Source organism: Danio rerio, chromosome 14 (genome assembly GCF_052040795.2).
Source record: "Danio rerio strain M-AB ecotype USA chromosome 14, GRCz13ab, whole genome shotgun sequence".
In the NCBI taxonomy this organism is placed as follows: domain Eukaryota; kingdom Metazoa; phylum Chordata; class Actinopteri; order Cypriniformes; family Danionidae; genus Danio; species Danio rerio.
This window is the reverse complement of record NC_141034.1, coordinates 5,279,776-5,298,421: the sequence shown is the minus strand read 5'-3', so window position 1 is coordinate 5,298,421 and position 18,646 is coordinate 5,279,776. Positions and strand designations below refer to the sequence as shown.

The 18,646-nt window shown below is 38.4% G+C and overlaps 1 protein-coding gene across 1 annotated transcript in view; it reads left to right on the top strand.

Moving 5' to 3' along the window:
- Positions 1-301: 301 nt before the first annotated feature.
- Positions 302-18,646, top strand: part of gabra4 (gamma-aminobutyric acid type A receptor subunit alpha4) — a 75,916-nt gene continuing 57,571 nt past the window's right edge. The window contains 4 exon segments of the mRNA NM_001017822.1: positions 302-737; positions 901-1,019; positions 9,483-9,550; positions 16,608-16,828. Of these exon segments, the coding sequence (NP_001017822.1) occupies positions 652-737; positions 901-1,019; positions 9,483-9,550; positions 16,608-16,828 (494 nt within the window). The 5' untranslated portion in view covers positions 302-651.

Here is an 18,646-nt window from a genome sequence, read left to right as displayed (position 1 = left end):
GCGACAAACACTGACCCATTTCGACGTTCTTCAACGTAACCCCAGATAAGTTTGCCGTTTTTTTTCCGTGAGAACTGAAGCTGTTAATGTATAAACTCAAACGGGATGAATATCACAGGGACCTGAGAGTTTAAATTCGCACTTTTTAGTTACCAAAATCAATTAACACCCCTCGCAGAAAGTCAAAGTACTGGCACTGGCAAGATCAGGCACGACAATTGCTGCGTAAAGTGAGTTGATGCATGCGCGCTGCCGCCACTACATCACCAAAGTGCACGTTCGCAGCAGGCAGACTTCTGTTAAGTGCGCTCGTGAATGTGCTGCGCGTCGGACGCACGTCCCAGTTTTGGCACTGAGGCTTGTGTGTAGGAACCCAGCGCGTCCTCCTCTCTCTCCTCTAACCTCCTCTCAGCGAGACGCACGATTCCACAGGATGCCTCACCATATGCTTCTCTTAACCACTGAGTTTGGGGTTTGGATGTAGGCGATCCATCGGGCGCAGAGTGAGTTCTGGATTTGGATGCTTCGCTGGCACGGCTTTGCGGGTGATGGTGAAGCGCGTCTTGCGCGCTACCGCGCGTTTCCTCGGTCATTCCTCGGGACGTTTGGCGACGGGAAATGTGAAGAAGGCTTAAAGAATGGCATGTAAACATGGTTTCTGCCAAGAAGGAGATGGTGACTGCGATGTACCCCACTTCTATTTCCACTCTCCTCTACTTTCTCTGTGTGGCGGCTTGGTGAGTTCCAACTGGATCTGAGCGTTACGCATGGCATCTTTGCGCCTCGAGGTTACAAACGACAAACCCGGGCGTTTTTCAACTGTTTTGATACCAAAAATAGGCGTAGATTTGATGTGTGCGCAATGTTAAAATGCTTCAGTTTGCTCTGTGTTGTTTTTAGCATAAAGAGAATATCTGGACAGATCAGAAAGGATGAGAAATTATACCCGGAAAATTTCACACGCATTCTGGACCGACTCCTGGATGGATACGACAACAGACTCCGACCTGGATTTGGGGGTAAGTGCCAACCAACAAATAATCTCCACAATCATTTGGCTAAGAAAGGCGCACAGTGCGCAAAACGAGCTCTCCAAATGATGTGTGTTTTTGCACAGGTCGCACGCTGTTTACAAAGTGTTGTTTGTTTGGTGAGGGTTGGTGTCCTCTGAGGGGAGATGGAGGTGTAAGCCAACTCCAAACGTCCTTTTGCTGCCCACACTCTTTCTCTGCTCTCAGTGTATCCGTTAGATCGCGGCTGTTTGGATGTTTAAGCGAGTTTGGTTATGTAATCGCGCAGAGAAAGCCGCTTAATGCACATTTTTTTAAGTAGGAAGAGTACAGATGTTCGCCGTGTGTGTGTGTGCGTAAACCGCTCACAAGTTTCCTCTTCCGATCTTTTAACAGCGCGCGTCAGTGTTTAATCTGCTTCGCGGAGCCAAACGATGCGCTTATTATTTACAGTTTATACAGTATCCGTGTTGCAGCTCTAGTTCTGTGTACAGTAGCCGGGAATATTTTCCAATAGTCATTGTGCATGAAACTTCAGAATTAACCCCTTAGCGTATGCATATTAAAAATACATGATTTCAAAGTTCACGAACACATTTGTTCGATTTAATTAGAATTTTAATTATGGAAAACAATGCAGATCATTGGTTGTGTGCATCTAAACTGTCAGAAATAGAATCGAATATTTTTCAACAGTCAACAGTCGAAAATATACATAAATAAGTGATGTATTAAACGTTATATAATATTGATTAATGACTTATTGATGAAAGTTACTATATAAAGAAGAAGAAGGGAAAAAAAACATCAAGACTTTTTGCACACGTCACAGCTTCCGCTCTCTCTTTTTTCTTCATTTAAGGTTTTTTTTTCTCTTCCCATGATATAAATAATCAAATGAAAGCCTGTGGATCTCTGTGCGTAATGCCGGGATGTGATTGGAGCTCTGGGATTGAAGCTCTGCTTTTTTATATAACTTTAGTGAAGAGGCAGAGAGCAGAGCAGCACACCCACCTTCGCATGACAAGAGCTCTCGAGCGGAGCTGGATCAGGCTGGAGGGGCTCCATCAGCTCTCACAGAGATGCTGGGGGTTCACAGTTCTAGTAGATGAACGCACGAGCTGCCCTTGCCAAAGAATGCAGTGCTTCAGAGATGATGGATATCAGGGCTCGGGCACGTCTCTTATCATTTGGCCTGGCTGTTGTCGTCTGATTGTCGTGTTGTGTGAGGACTCGGCTTGGAAGAATTGCACTCTTTGTCATAGGCACTATCGTTTTCACACAAAAATGAAAATGGTGTCATTTGCATAAACTCTACTGTTATAAACCTTGCTTAATTATTTATTTTGATTACGGTGGAATTTATAACTATTTAGTGTGATGCTTGTTTATTTTGACAGAAAGTAAAAGTAGTCCATATGATTGTGAACAAAAGATTTTTGCTGCTTGTTCCAACTACTTAAAGTAAGTTGAATCAACACAACTCGTGAGTTTTTTTATTGGGGGGGGGGGGGGGGGGGGGGGGGCAACTTAATAGTTTTATGTTCAATCCACTTAAATTTGCAAAAACAATTAAGTGTTAATTAAGTGTTAACAATTAAGTCTAATCAATTTGTGTTGGAACAACATGAAGGAATTGTGTGGAACCCATTTTTGTGTGTGCATGTGTGTGTGTGTATGTGTGTGTGTGTGTAGTCAGTGTAGCTCAATGCATGCTGGTGGCAATTCGTCATTAAATTTAGCTGAATTAGTAGCTTATGAATGTGTTCAGTCTTACATTTTCTTCATGATTTCATTTGAATAACAAAGTTGCCTCCAATTCACCAAAACGAGGATCATAAGTTCAGGTTGTGTTTCCAGTCTTCTGAAATCTGTGGTTTGTGGGAAAGATTTTCTCCAAAAGAAAAGCCTCTTCTTACAAAAGCTGTCTTATGACTATGACTGATGATTATATTGAGTATGAGCTTTTTATGGTTCTTGAAAGGTGTGTTTTAGAGGGGTAAATATTAATAAATGATTAAAATAATATTTAAAAAAGTATTGCTCAAAGGTTTACTCTTCTTATTTGTTGCTCTGGAGGCCAAGTGAAGTTCTCAGTTTTGCTGAACTCTAATAATGCAATAAAGTCAACATAATTCTTCCATTCTGGGTCCCTTTGGGCATTCATATTTCATAAAACACCATACATTTCTTTATATTTTAAATGAAGTATATCCCCAATCTGATGCAGTTTCTCAATGAGTGAATGTATTTTGAAGTTTTAAGTCTTACCATGTTAATACAAATTTTATCGTGTCACATTTACATAAAAAAAAACATGATTTATTTAAGAAGTCAATCTAATATATATATATATATATATATATATATATATATATATATATATATATATATATATATATATATATATATATATATATATATATATATATATATATATATATATATATACGCTACCGGTCAACAGTTTTGGGTCAGTAGTATTTTTAAATGTTTTAAATTAAGCTTCTCCTGCGCACCAAGGTTGCATTTATTTAATCAAAAATACAATACAAATAGTAAATATGTGAAATGTTACTGCGCTATAAAATAACTGTTCAAAAGTAAACAAAAATTCAGTTTAATAATTTATTCCAGTGATTTTAATGACGAATTTTCAGCTTCATTACTCCAGTCTTCAGTCACATGATCCTTCAGAAATCACTCTAATTATTATTATTATTATTATTATTATTATTATTATTATTATTATTATTATTATTATTGCTATTTTTAATATTATTATTTTATTATTACTATTATCAATATTACCATTATTATTATTATTATTATTATTATTATTATTATTATTATTATTATTATTATTTTTATCTTATTATTATTATTATTATTATTGCTATTTTTAATATTATTATTTTATTATTACTATTAATAATATTATTATTATTATTATTATTATTATTATTATTATTATTATTATTATTAATATTATTATTAATATAATTATTACTATTTTTTATCTTATTATTATTATTATTATTATTAGTAGTAGTAGTAGTAGTAGTAGTAGTAGTAGTATTATTGTTATGATTGTTGTTATTATTATTACTATTATTAATATTATTATTGATGTTGTTATTGTTATTTTTGTTGTTGTTATTATTATTATTACTATTATTATTATTATTATTATTATTATTATTATTATTATTAATATTATTATTAATTATAATACTAATAAAAGCAATAATGACTGGAGTAATAATTTACATACAATAAGAAAGTAATTATTTGAAATTTGAATAAATATTTAACAATTTAAGCCTTTTTTATGTTTAATAAATGCCGCCTTGATGAACATAATAATTTTCTTTAAAAAAAAAAACAATAAAAGAAAAAAAAAACTGACCCCAAACTTTTTGATAATAGTGTATATATATATTAGGGCTGCACAATATATCGTTTGAGCATTGATATCGCAGTGTGTGCATCTGCAATAGTCATATCGCAGGATATGCAATGTTGAGTTGGAATTATATATGACCAGAAAGCATAGGTAAATCAACTTGCCCAGAGTATATTGTTGAGTTTTTTCTTTTTATACAAAGCGTATTCTCAAAATGTGTGTCAAAATAAGATGTCATCAAAAATCATTTTGCTAGCTGAAACAGAAAAAAGTTATGGCCAAATTAAGACTCAAAATCACTGTGTGGATGAAAACATCCCAACAACAGCACACAAGGCTTACAAATAAATAAAAACTTTAATCGTTTTTTATTAAATAAAATTAAATAAAAAATAGTAAATACTTTGAAACGGCTCTAATATGTCATCACTTGGGAAATAATTGAAAAGTAATTCACTGGCTTTCAGCTTTATGCAGCAATCAAGCTACTGTATGTACAGTTGAAGTCAGAATTTTTAGCCCCCCTTTGAATTTTTGTTGCTTTTTTTAATATTTCCTATATTATATTTAACAAGGACATTTTCACAGCATGTCTTATAATGTTTTTTCTTCTGGAAAAAGTCTTATTTGTTTTATTTCGGCTGGAATAAAAGCAGTTTTTAGTTTTTTTAACACCATTATAAGTACAAAATTATTAGCCCCTTTAAGCTAACTTTTTTTTTTCGATAGTCTACAGAACAAACTATAATGTTTAGAAATGTGTTGAGGAAATCTACTCTCTGTTGAAAAAAATAAACAGGGGTTCTAATAATTCAGGGGGGCTAATAATTCTGACTTCAACTGTACATAGCAGTTAAGATCATTTGATCTAGGAAGATCTGATGAGACAAGCTCGAGTCCATTTTGAGACCTTTGAATCTAATAACCCAATTTGATAAGTTATTAATCTGAAACATCATTGATGATCATCTCCTCTGAAATTCTACAGGAGACACGAGTGGTCAATCTGAAAGCAGTCAGCCTAAGCAAAAGGCCGGGTTTTCTGCCAAATTGATTCTCATTGCTGTCTAGGTGAAATAATTGAGATCTCTGAAAGTTGGTGATTTTTGTGCGCACCAGACTGAGTGAGATTGTCTCAGTCTTTCATATTTTTCTCGCAGGATTCATGGCTGTCAACGGTGAGAGATGCTCAGAGTGTCTGTTTAATGACAGATAATCCATTTTCTTGTGTTTGACTGAAGGCGCTTCACTCTCTGCTGATTTACGCAGGCATCTATCAGAGATCCTCAAGAACATTAGCAGTTCAGCCAGTTCAGAGACCATTCACACATTCATCATCATCATCACCCCGGTCTGCTTGCAGGGGCACTTTCAGTCTCATCTGTGTGTTTATTGATTGATTTATTTTCCTTGTTTTGCTCCACAATAGGTTAGTTAAAGTAAATGACGCCTGGTTTTACTCAGGTAAAACTGAGAAACGTCAACATGAAACTTAAAAAGAGCCCGCTTCCTATTCGAATTCTCATTTACTCTTCTGTTGTGTGATATTTGACAGGCTGCATTATTCTTAAAGGGACAGTTCACCCATTCTGACTTCATATACTTAGGGCCTACTCACACTATGCCATCCGTACCGTGCCCAGGCCCGTTTCCCGGATCGTTTGAGAAGTGTGAGTGCGCTGAATCGGGCTCAAGCACGGTTCACTTGGTCGGCCCTGGCCCGGTTGGAAGAGGTGTGCCTGAGCCCGGTTCACTTGGGCTTTGGCGCGGTACGCTTGTGTGTGAGTGCAAAACGCGCCAAAGCCGGAAACTGAAAGCGAGACGTGACTTTTAAGGGACTGTTTCATATGGATTTATTAATAATTCTTACTGTTCAGTGAACGCAAACTGCCGAAGTTTATTAAAGACGCAAACCCCTCACTGCACGACAGCTGCGCTCCTTCAGCAGACCTCCTCATTCCTGCAGCACGAGAGCTTTATGATTGTTTATGAGCGCCAGAAGTGGCGGATCTGTTCGGTGAAATATCTGACTGCGTGTCCCCGCATCCCTAAAGACTGTTTGGTGAAATATTTGACGGCATATCAAACGACTGAAATGATATAACTAGAGAAATCTCCACTGTGCTGCTGAGTGAGAGAGCACTTCTCACTGAACAGCGCAGCAGCAATGAGGTAAGCGTGCCGAAGCCCGTTTGTGGTGTGAGCGCGGGCCGTCGGGGGAGACGGGAGGGGGGACAAGCATGCTTTGGCCCGGTTCGAGGCAACTGTACCTAGTGTGAGTACGGCCTAATCCTCCACCTGTTTGAGTTTCTTCTGTCGAACACAAAGGAAGATATTTTGAAGAATGTTGAAACAAAACAGGCTTTTTTCCTCCTAACATTATTCAGAATATCTTCCTTTGTGTTCAACAGAGGAAAGAAAGTTCTAAAAGTTTGGAACCACTTGAGAATGACTAAATGGTGAGGGAATGTTTACTTATGGGCGAACTGTCTCTTTAAGAAGTTCCTCTGCACTGTAAAAAACAAAATCACCATTTGTTCAGAACACTGTACTTTTTCTGTCGTAAGTACTAAGAATTGTGAAGAATTGATTACATAAAATTACATACAATAATCAACATTGCATAAATAAACAAAATTATGTTAGCTGAACAAAAAATTGAAACAAACTTGAGATTACTCAAAGTTCTTACTGCATCAAGTTGCCTCATTTTTTTTATAATTTCTCAACTATTTATATTTTACAGAGTGAACTGAATTATCTTTTGGCCATACTCCGCCTGAAATGGAAGTTGCTGAAACTTTCGCTTCAGTATGTTGATGTGCTTCCAACTAAAATGGAGCGATGTTTTGTAAACAAATTTTAGGAGGAGAATTTCATGCACAGAAGTTTCAGTTTCGAATACGTCATTGACAATTATTCTATTATCAAATCAGTGCTTGAACAAGCCCCTATATATACCAAAGATGTCTTACCTGCCTCATCTCACGACTTTAGCGTTCCTCCACCAACCCCCCGACACCTCACCTCTTAAGCATTACATTCCCGGGGGGAGAGTTCTGGGGCGGGCTAGATACTTCGCTCGAATGCCAATTCCTCTTTGTTTCCTGATAAGGGGAATAACTCGAGTTGGGGTGTCTCCCCCGAGCTCAGAGCCCTCTCCCCGGACAGCACGCCAAATACGTCTTATACTTAAACGTCTGCAAGTGTGAACTCGTGAATTATTGAGTAAGGAGCAGTGCTTTTTTTTTTTTTTTTGCACATCATTCACTCATAGCAAACTAATGGTAAGAGGGCGGTATTTAAGAGTAGTGTGGCTAAAAACGTCACAGATAAACACGGAAGAAAATTATCAGATTTTGATTGTCGATTACTAAAACAGGCATTTTTTTTCACTGGATTAACTTGCGCATATAAATTGTTCACCTAAAGGATAATAATGTAGCAGAAAAAAACATAGTAAGTTTTGATTTTGCGCATATTTTAAGGGAAGTTTCAACGCAATCTCACGGCAATTCGTAACTTTTTGATTTAGTAGTTAATTCGTATGAATTCGTACAATCTAATTTGTTCAATTTAGTACGATTTTCTCATCACCCAGTGACGGTTGGGGTTGGGGTTAGGGGTGGGGTTGGATGCCACGCCTTCTTTTTAAAATCGTACATTTTCATACAACTGAACTTGTACGAATTCGTACGAATTAGCCACTAAACTGACAAAACGTAAAATACTTATGTTTCATCGTGAGATGAGGCTGGATGTTTATAAGACAATGATGTACCATATAACAATGCTTTTCAGAGTTTTTCCTTTGCGTTTTTAAAACGTGTTCTGCATGCGAGACCAGTAGTACAGTAAATACCATAATACACACGTGTGGACATCTGCCATTGTTTTTGAGTTGTACTTAATCATGCCTCTAAAGGTGCTTAAGCGACAGACGCTACAGGCTATGGTCTTTAGCGTACTTGTTAGAGCAACTGACTCCCATGCAGAGAGTCGCTAGCTCGCTCCCAGCTTGGAGTGGGTTGGGTAGTGTAGGACTGATGGGGTTTCATTGGTGCCATGAGCCGGATGGGAGTGAGGTTAAGGGGGGTGAGTGTAATGGAGGCCAGCTAGTGAAGTGCTGTGCAGGTAAATCTCACTCCTCTGACCTCTAAAGGTGCTCTAGCGACAAATGCTAGAGGCCATGGTCTTTCTCGTCCTTGTTAGAGCAACCGACTGCCATACGGAGAGTCGCTAATTCGATCCCAGTTTGGAGCAGGTTGGGTAGTCTAGGGTCGGCAGGAATACATTGGTGCCGTGACCCGGTATGTGAGTGAGGTTTAGGGGAGTGAGTGTAGCAGAGGCCAGCTAGTGAAGTGCTGTGCAGGTAAATCTCACTCCTCTGACCTCTAAAGGTGCTCTAGCGACAGACGCTACAGGCTATGGTCTTTAGCGTCCTTGTTAGAGCAACCAACTCCCATGTAGAGAGTCGCTAGCTCGATCCCAGCTCGGAGTGGGTTGGGTGGTTTAGGACTGATGGGGTTACATTGGTGCCATGACCTGTATGGGAGTGAGCTTAAGGGGGGTGAGTGTAATGGAGGTGAAGTGCTGTGCAGGTAAATCTCACTCCTCTGACCTCTAAAGGTGCTCTAGTAACAGATACTATAGGTCATGGTCTTTCACGTCCTTGTTAGAGCAACCGATGGCCATACGGAGAGTCGCTAGTTCGATCCCAGTTTGGAGCGGGTTGGGTAGTCTAGGGTCGGCAGGATTACATTGGTGCCGTGACCCGGGATGGGAGTGAGGTTTAGGGGAGTGAGCATAGCAGAGGCCAGCTAGTGAAGTGCTATGTAGGTAAACCTCACCCCTCTGACCTCTAAAGGTGGTCCGGCTTCTGTTAAACAGAAATTGGGGAAAAAAATAAAGAGGGGGGCGAATAATTCAGGGGGGGCTAATATTTCTGACTTCAACTGTAAGTGTAATAAAATTAAAAGGTTACAAAGAATCAGTAATCAACTTCATTATGATTAATTTATTTTCAGTGTAGTAATGTATTTCTATTGATTCCTGTGTTTGTTTAGGTCCAGTGACGGAAGTGAAGACGGATATTTACGTCACGAGTTTTGGCCCAGTTTCTGACGTGGAGATGGTGAGTTTTCGGAGATGTTTATGATTGTGTGTGTGAACAAGTTGGGTTTGTGGATCAGTGTGTTTGTGTACATGTACAGCTGAACTCAAGATTTTTCACTCTCCTGTGAATTTTAGTTTCTTTTACAAATATTTCCCAAATGATGTTTAACAGAGCAAGGAGTTTTTCACAGTATTTCCTATAATTTTTTTTATATAGATAAAGTCGTATTTGTTTTATTTCAGCTAGAATAAAAGCAGTTTTTAATTTTTTTAAAAAACATTTTAAGGTCCAACTCACCACCAGGTGGTGATCAGTTGACAGCTCTGCCTCTCTCTTTACCCAAGTGTCCAAGACATACGGTCTCTAGGTAGGAGGAAAGACCCCAGATAGAGGAGTTTAAGTATCTCAGGGTTTTGTTCACAAGTGAGGAAAGGATGGAACGTGAGATTGACAGGCTGATTGGTGCAGTGGCAGCCATAATGTTGTCGATTTACCGGTTTGTTGTGGTGAAGAAGGAGCTGAGCCAAAAGGCAAAGCTCTCGATTTATCAGTCAATCTACATTCCTACTCTCACCTATGATCATGAGCTTTGGGTCATGATCAAAAGGACAACATCTCGGATACAAGCGGCCGAAATGAGTTTCCTTCGAAGGGTGGCTGGGCGCACTCTTATGGATAGGGTGAGGAGCTCTGACACCCGGGAGGAGCTCAGAGTCGAGCTGCTGCTCCTCCACATCGAGAGAAGTCAGCTGAGGTGGCTCGGGCATCTGTTTCGGATGCTCAAAGGACGCCTACCTAGGGAGGAGTTCCAGGCATGTCCCATCGGTAGGAGGGCTCGGGGAAGACCCAGGACACGCTAAAGGGACTATGTCTCTCGGCTGGCCTAGGAATACCTCTGGATCCCACTGGAGGAGCGGGAGGAAGTGTCTGGGGAGAGGAAAGTCTGGGGTTCTCTCCTAAGACTACTGCCCCTGCGACCCGGCCCCGGAAAAGTGGCAGAAAATTAATGAATGAGTTATAAGGTCAATATTATTAGCCCTTTTAATAAATATTTTTGCTTTAATAGTCTATAGAACAAACCCCTGTTATACAATGACTTGCCTAATTATCTTAACTTTCCTAATTTACCAAGTTAAGCTTTTAAATGTCACTTTAAGCTGTATATAAGTGTCTTGAAAAATACAGAATAAATTAATATGTACTGTCATCATGACAAAGATAAAAGAAATCAGTTATTAGAAATAAGTTATACAATCTATTATGTTAAGAAATGTGTTAAAAATGTGTGGAAAAAAAATTTTTAAACAGAAATTTTTTAGGGGAAAGAAATATACAGAAGGGCTAATAATTTAGGCGGGCTACTTATTCTGACTTCAACTGTACATGTTTGTGAGCAGCTGTTTTTTAAAGTGTCGTATCTGTCCGCTGAGGTGTTATTAAAATAAATAATTCAGCCAGTGTGCCATTTAGATCAATGCGAGGTGCTGTTATCTGCTTAGTCAGAGTGAATCAAGCATCGTGTGGTAGAGATTTGAGGGAAAAAAAATGTGATTGAGTCAACAATTTCAGCAGGGATTTTCCCCTGAGAACTGAGAGAAGTTCAGCACATCTCAAAAGAGCACAACAGCGCTAAATGTGACCAGACGCACAGTGTTTAGCTCAGACTGCCACCTGGAATAGTACAACCTGCAGTTATATAATAATGCATAGAAAGCAGTTTGTTTTGTTTTATTTTACAGTATGTGTAATCAATATAGGGCGGCACGGTGGCTCAGTGGTTAGCACTGTTACCTCACAGCAAGAAGGTTGCTGGTTCGAGTCCCAGCTGGGTCAGTTGGCGTTTCTGTGTGGAGTTTGCGTGTTCTCCCTGTGTTGGTGTGGGTTTCTTTTATGTGGTCCGGTTTCACCCACAGTCAAAACACATGCGCTATACACTGAAAAAAATTTAGTTTTTTTTTTTTTTAAGCTAAGTGGTTGTAAACAATTTATGTGGCCTTAATTTAAACAAACAGATTGAGTTAAACATTACTAAATTTAATTTGTTTGTTAAAATTCAACACAAATTATTTGCATCAATTTTCAAACACCTTTTTTAGTGTAGGTGAATTAAATAAGTGAAGTTTATTTATAAACTAATTTCTAGAGGATCACATGCTTATGATTGCTTGCAGTCGGTACTGCATTATCCAATTTATGATTCACCAATCTGACGATTCCTTAGATACTATAAATACCCTAAGTTCCATATAACAGCCGTCTTCATTTTGAAGAATCCCCCCTTCCACCCCTACCCCTCCTGCTTTCCTAGATGGGTGGCACAGTGGCCCAGTGGTTAGTACTGTTGCCTCACAGCAAGAACGTTATTGGTTCTAGTCCTTACCAAGTCAGCCAACATTTCTGTGCGAAGTTTACACGTTTCCCCCCATGTTCACGTTGGTTTCCCCCGGGTTCCCTAATTTCCTCCCACCGTCTGAAAACCTGCAACTTAAGTTAATTGACTAATCAAAATCAGCACTATAATAAGTAGTTATCTCTTAAGAGCAATCACTATCTATTACAGCAGGGGAGTTCTCGAGATGTACTTGAGCTCGAACTCCCCTCTCGCCCTGCAAAAGGGAGGGAGCCCTGGGCTCGAGGATTTTAGGAGCTCAGTGCTCTCTTCTGGGAGAGCATGCCAAACAAGCTTTATAATCAATCATCAGCTAAGTATGAACTAAATTGGTCGTAGTGTTTGAGTGTGTGCGCGCACGCGAATGAGAGTGTACGGGTGTTTCCCAGTACTGGGTTGCTGCTGGAAGGGCATCTGCTTAGTAAAACATAAGCTGGAATAGTTGGCGGTTCATTCCGCTGAAGTTCTAAAATGTTACTTTTTTTCCTGCTCGCAAAAACTAAATATTTTCATTAATTAAATTCCATTAATCTAGTAACAGACATGTCCCTGTCAGAGAGACGCTACATAAAGTCTGCTTTAGTGAACAGAACCTGCACAGGCTGTGAATAACAGGTGATAAAGATGTAAATAACATTCAGTTTTTGGCACAGAGTGATCATTTGGGAGCCGCGCGAGAAGTGACATGCTCTTAGCAGTGAAAATGAAACCGAAAGCGCTTATAGTTTTGCCAGATGTAGCTGACTGATTCCAGCCCAAAAAGTATCCAAAACCCGCCGAAATGCAAAAATACCCACCCAGTCTTCTCTTCTGTATTCACGAAAATCACATCAGTGACAAATTTTAAGCAGAAAATTACAGATTGACACAATTACACAATAATTTTACATCAGAATTATCATCAGCATTAATGACCAGGACAAATCTAAAGTCTGTTTAAGTCCACCATTCAAAGTCTATACAAAATGTAGCATTTTAACCAAGAGTACAGCTACACAAAGCCTATTGCTGTTTTACCACATGTTTGAGAATAACAATAATAACAGCCCACTCACATTAACCTTTATTTTACATCTCCAGAATCGTGAGAAAATCGTGATCTTTATTTTAGGCAAAAAAAAAAAAAAAAACGCGATTCTCATTTTAGCCAGAATCGTGCAGGTCTAATCCCATGTAAACAACTTTATTAATTAATTTATTTATTTTAATTTTTTTACATTTTATAGTATATATTTGAAAATGTAGTCATTCATAAGTGATCATATTTCTCACTTTATTTAGAACTTCAGGGCAAATCTTTGTAATTATATAATAAATATTATTATAAAACCCTATTCAGAAACTAGTGATTAAAGGCCCAACATAAAATGTTGATAAATAAAATGCTAAATGTAAATATTGTACTTTTTCATGATTCTGTTATTCCAACAGTATCTCAACTCACAATTCGTAACTTACTGGTTTATTCGTATGAATTCGTATGATTTTGTTTACAAAATTTTGTATGCTGAAGTTTGTGCGGTATAAGTGTTTCCATCGTAGTTTATGTGCACCTTTTCTTATTGCATAAAAAGTTTATACTGCTCAGTTATGCGTATACGTTTTTTATGCGCATTTTCAAAATTTATGCGCATCTTAGCGTTTCCATCAACCGATTTTTTTATTCACATAGTCAAAATGCGCATAAAATAGGTGGATGGAAACATAGCTAATGATGATTGGGTTAAGGAGTGGGGTTTGGTCCCACGCCTCCTTTTAAAAAAATCCTACATTTTCGTACGACTAAACTTGTACGAATTTGTACGAATTAGTCACTAAACTAAAAAAAAAAAAAACATAAAATGGGGACTTTGAGATCAGGCTGGTTATTCATGTTTTTCTCAAAAGTATTACCGTAAACAATGTATTTTGCAATAATATGATTTATATATATATGATAATATAAAACAATATACTGTTTATACTATTTCTAAAAATTCTGCTGTAGCTTAAGAAAAAACACACACAAATAGGAAAACACCAGCAAATTAAGAAAGCATCTTCATTAGTTTGACAGAACTTCTATTGCAAATCCTCACACCATAAACACAAATAGAAAATGCACTGCAAATTTTCACAACAAAAGCACATTTAGGTAAAAAAAGTAATACACTGTAAAAAAAAAAAAAAAAAAAACAATCGATTAAGTTAACCTAATTGTTTTTACAAATTTAAGTGCATTGAACACAAAACAATTAAGTTGTCCCCCAAAAAACTTAAGAATTGTGTTTTTTGACTTACGATTCTTTTAATTTTGTAGTTTTTAACACATTTTTTAAATTAAAATTTTATGAAATAATTTCTTAATTTATGTATTTATTGCTCAATTTGTTTATTTATTTATTTTTATTAAAGTTAGCATGGTGTATTTGTATTATATTGTGCTCTCCATCATTTGTCAACTAAAATGTCCTGAACAATTTAAAATCTCATTTTATCAAGTGAAGCATTGCGAATTTATTCTCATTAACCCTGAAATTATATTTAGCAAAGGATATCAAGAAAATGTAGCTGTCTTACTTAATAGCAATTCACTGTTAATCCTCAGTTTATTTAGGCTAATAATGTGCAAAAGACAATAAAATAAAATAAAATCATGTAATCAAGGTGTTAAAAAAAACTAAAATCTTCACTGACCAATAGTCACTGTCACAACCTGTCGTCCTTGTGTGTGTGTGTGTGTGTGTGTTTTCATCATGTGACCTCCACCATGTGTTCCTTTCACCTTCACCTTCACCTGTGTTCATCTCTGTGTGTAATCAGTAGCTATGTTTCCATCCAAATATGCGAATAAACTTTATGCGCAAAACTCGATTATCGCATAAAAGTTGTGCGAATGAAGCATCGTTTCCATCCAACGAGTCAAAGCGAAAAAAATCGTCACTTCCTGATTGGCGCCAAATATCAACAGTAAAAACTAGGAGAAAAAGTACAGTAAAAAAAAAAAAGTAAGTTTTCCTACAGAAAAAGTAGGAGAAGCTGCATCAATCTTTTTTAAATGAATGCGCCTCAGAAGACAATCCTGACAAGCAGTGAGCGCGCAGTGGCGTTTGAAGGTGTCAGACGGGGAGCACAGGCGCTCTTGATTCTGGAGGTCATTAATAATATAATAACATTAATACTGAAATTGGAAGGCGTTTTATAATGACCAAAATAACATTTCAGATGTTTTGTAATGTGCTCAGCCTGACGTTTTATCCATACACACACATTTTAAGCATCACATGATCTCTTTCAACAAAATCACATGACCTTTTTTAATGCGCATGCTGGAGTTTGTGCGGTAAAAATGTTTCCATCGCAGTTTATGTGCATCTTTTCTTATCGAATAAAAAGTTTATCCTACCCAGTTAGGCGCATAAGTTTTTTATGCGCATTTTCAAAATTTATGCGGATCATGGCGTTTCCATCAACTGGTTTTTTTATATCGAGTTGCAAAATGCGCATAAAATAGGTGGATGGAAACATAGCTATTGTCATCATGTTTATGTGTATCTATACCCCTTAGTTTCATTCAGTCCTGGTCCGGTATTCTCTCTGTTGATGTCTGCTTTCACTCCATGTTCTTCCTGTGTTCATCCATGTACGTGATTGTTAATAAATCTGCGTGTTTTGATAATCCTGCCATCCTGTGCCTTCCTGTGATGAACCCAGGCGTTACAGTCGCTGCACACTAAGCAAATCCCAACCAACTCTGTCACCTTTTTCAGTCTCTTCCCTTAAAATATTTCCATTGTGGTTCGTGCCATTTCCATGTGTTGTATTTTCTATTAGCACGTGTTTTCTTAAGTTACACTGTTGAGATCTCTCGGCCATCAGAATTTTGTCCATACTATATTGAACTTCTTTATGTATGAATGGGCGCAGCCAATGGAGTCTTTTTGGCTCAAGACTTCCAATCTCATTTACTTCTATTCATTTTTTTGATGCTCAGAACAGCTGGTTATGCTACTTGCTGTTGTAAACTGATATTTTTTATGATATTTGTCACCGACTCGGTCCCAGTCATTCCCCTCGCTGGCCAGCAGAGGCCACCATCTTCGGACTTTTAGCATTACATCATCCACTTAAACTGATTGCGCACACACCTGATCTGAATCCCGTTAACGACCCACGCCACCTGTTACAAGCCACGCTCAAACACCAGTTCAGTGCGAAGTCTTGTTCTGCCACGGCTAACATCTCCGAGCATTATTCCCTTGCCTGATCTCCTGTGTATAACCCCGGACTGTTTCTGACTCTGAGTTGACCCACGCCTGATATCTGGACTCTGAACCACGCCGCCTGCCATTGATCCATGCCTGTTATAACACACTGTGTCTGTCAGCCGCCAGCCCCTCGACCACTATTGCATACTGTTAATGTGAGTTCGCACTTAAGTGCGTATTGTATGAATGTGATTGAACTGTGTCTATTAAATACTGCAAATGGATCCCTCTGTGTCAGGCTCCTCGTTACAATATTATTCTACTTTTTATGTATAGTCATGAACATGTTTGTAGAGCAAGCAGTTTGACCCTTTTTTTTACCATTTATTATTCCTAGTCATTTTTCCCATAGGTGACCGAATCGGAAGTTCCACAACAAGCGAAAAAAAATGACAATATTGTCGTATTCTGACTCCTCTACATCTGCGTTTTCCTCCAGGAGTACACCATGGACGTGTTCTTCCGCCAGACGTGGGTGGATCGGCGACTGCGGTATGAAGGCCCCGTGGAGATCCTCCGGCTGAATAACCTGATGGTGACCAAAGTCTGGACTCCCGACACTTTCTTCAGAAACGGCAAGAGATCCGTGGCTCACAACATGACGGCGCCCAACAGACTCTTCCGAATCATGAAGAACGGCACCATCCTGTACACTATGAGGTACGGCCGTGCATCCGTCCAGTCCTGATTCCCGTTTATGCTGAAATGACTTGGCAGGCTGTTTTGCTGGTGGGTGACCGTTGTTTATGCCAAGTAGGATGTGTTCCTGGATCCTCTTTTATTGGTTTTGCAAAACAACATTTGTGTTTAGTGGAGAATGGCAGGCTGTTGATGCTTTAAACTCGGCCCTGTGGCTAATCCTACAATACTAGTAGGTGGATGGGTTTTTTACAGAACAAACAAAGGAGCAAGTCTTTGACCAATGTATAGATAGCTGATATATCAGTATGTAACTAGCCTGAAATATGAGCACTAGGCTTATTTCACGCGGCCGCCGTTTTAAAGAACCAAAGCGAGGCTGCGGTGGTAAGAAACCCGGAACCAGCACTGTAAACATTGCAGTAACATGCCGTGTACTACAAACCTCCAGCTGTTGCCGAGATTTCAAAATGCAGAAATGGTGTAACCATCACTTTAATATCATTGAAAAGAATCAGTTTATTAACTCGAGTTTGATAAATGGCATCTAAAACCGTGTGTTTGGGAAAGAAAACGTTAGCTAACCAGTGCCATTTCCCTTAACTTAGCTAAAATAAGCTCTGATATCCCTTTTTACATTCACCATTAATTTAGAATGGACCTTCGGGTCACCAGGAAGGTGGAGAAATGATAAATTTGTGTCACTTTATCTTTGCTGATAAGATATACAGCCAGGTACACAACATTCCTATGTGACTCCCAATGATACTTCCGGGTTTCTTCCCACCGCAGCGTCGATTTCGCTTTTGAAAATGCCGGCCGCGTGAAATCAGTCTATTGACCCTTCGCTAAGCCTTGCCGTTCTTGGTTGCTGTTGCTATGCCTGTCAAGCTTTCGTGCCTTGCATGGCTTTTACAATGTGTGTGCGATGGTGTCAGACATTGCCAGGGATATAATAAGTCAATTTTGGCGAACAGGTGAAATATCTGAGAAAGCCAGACAAAAAAGGACTGCAGTATGCATTACAGGGGTATATTCATATATTCACGACATAATAGGCAACGATTAGAAAATAATTCAATCAAAATTGAAGCTAGCTTAGCCTAGCCGCCTCATACGCTGACCATTCAGTAGCTTAGCTCATGCTCAGCAGGAGAGGTGACATTTACAAATAGTCTAATAATAACAAATTAAATAAATTTTTAGCCAAAAAGCCTGTTAGAGTATTATGTGCAATGAAAAATAGCGTTACTAATCGACGAGGAAACACGCATGGACGCTGCTTCTACATCATTCATTCATAGAAAGAACAGCCAGAAAGGGGAACTGATGGATTTGTGCTGAATATTAGCATCTTTGACCCATAACAACGTACAGTAAGTTACTTAATACTGTCAGTATGTTTGTGTGCTCTTCATAAATTAATGATAAACAGCTGCGGGTAAAGTGTATTTATCGCAAGTGCTCAGTTTGTCATCATATCTCGGTTTTGTTCTGTTGATTTGTAATTTTAAATATTCGTAGCTTGAAGCAGATGGAAATATGAAGTTCAGTAAAGTTAGCAACAGATTTGCAGATTCGTATATGTCGGATTAATAACTCATGTCATTATGACCTATTTGCTATTAGTATGATTATAGTTACTATTGCAAAGGCTTAAATGGAGCATTTGTCACACGTAAATAATGTTCTGGGGAATCCAAGTGCGAGTGATACAAATAACAATTTATTAACAAAGTCAAAACAAAAGAAAGGAGTGAGTGCGGTGCTAGAACTTGGAGAAACAGGGCAGGAATCAGGCAGGAAACTAAGGATGGCTGACGTGAAACTGACGTTTCG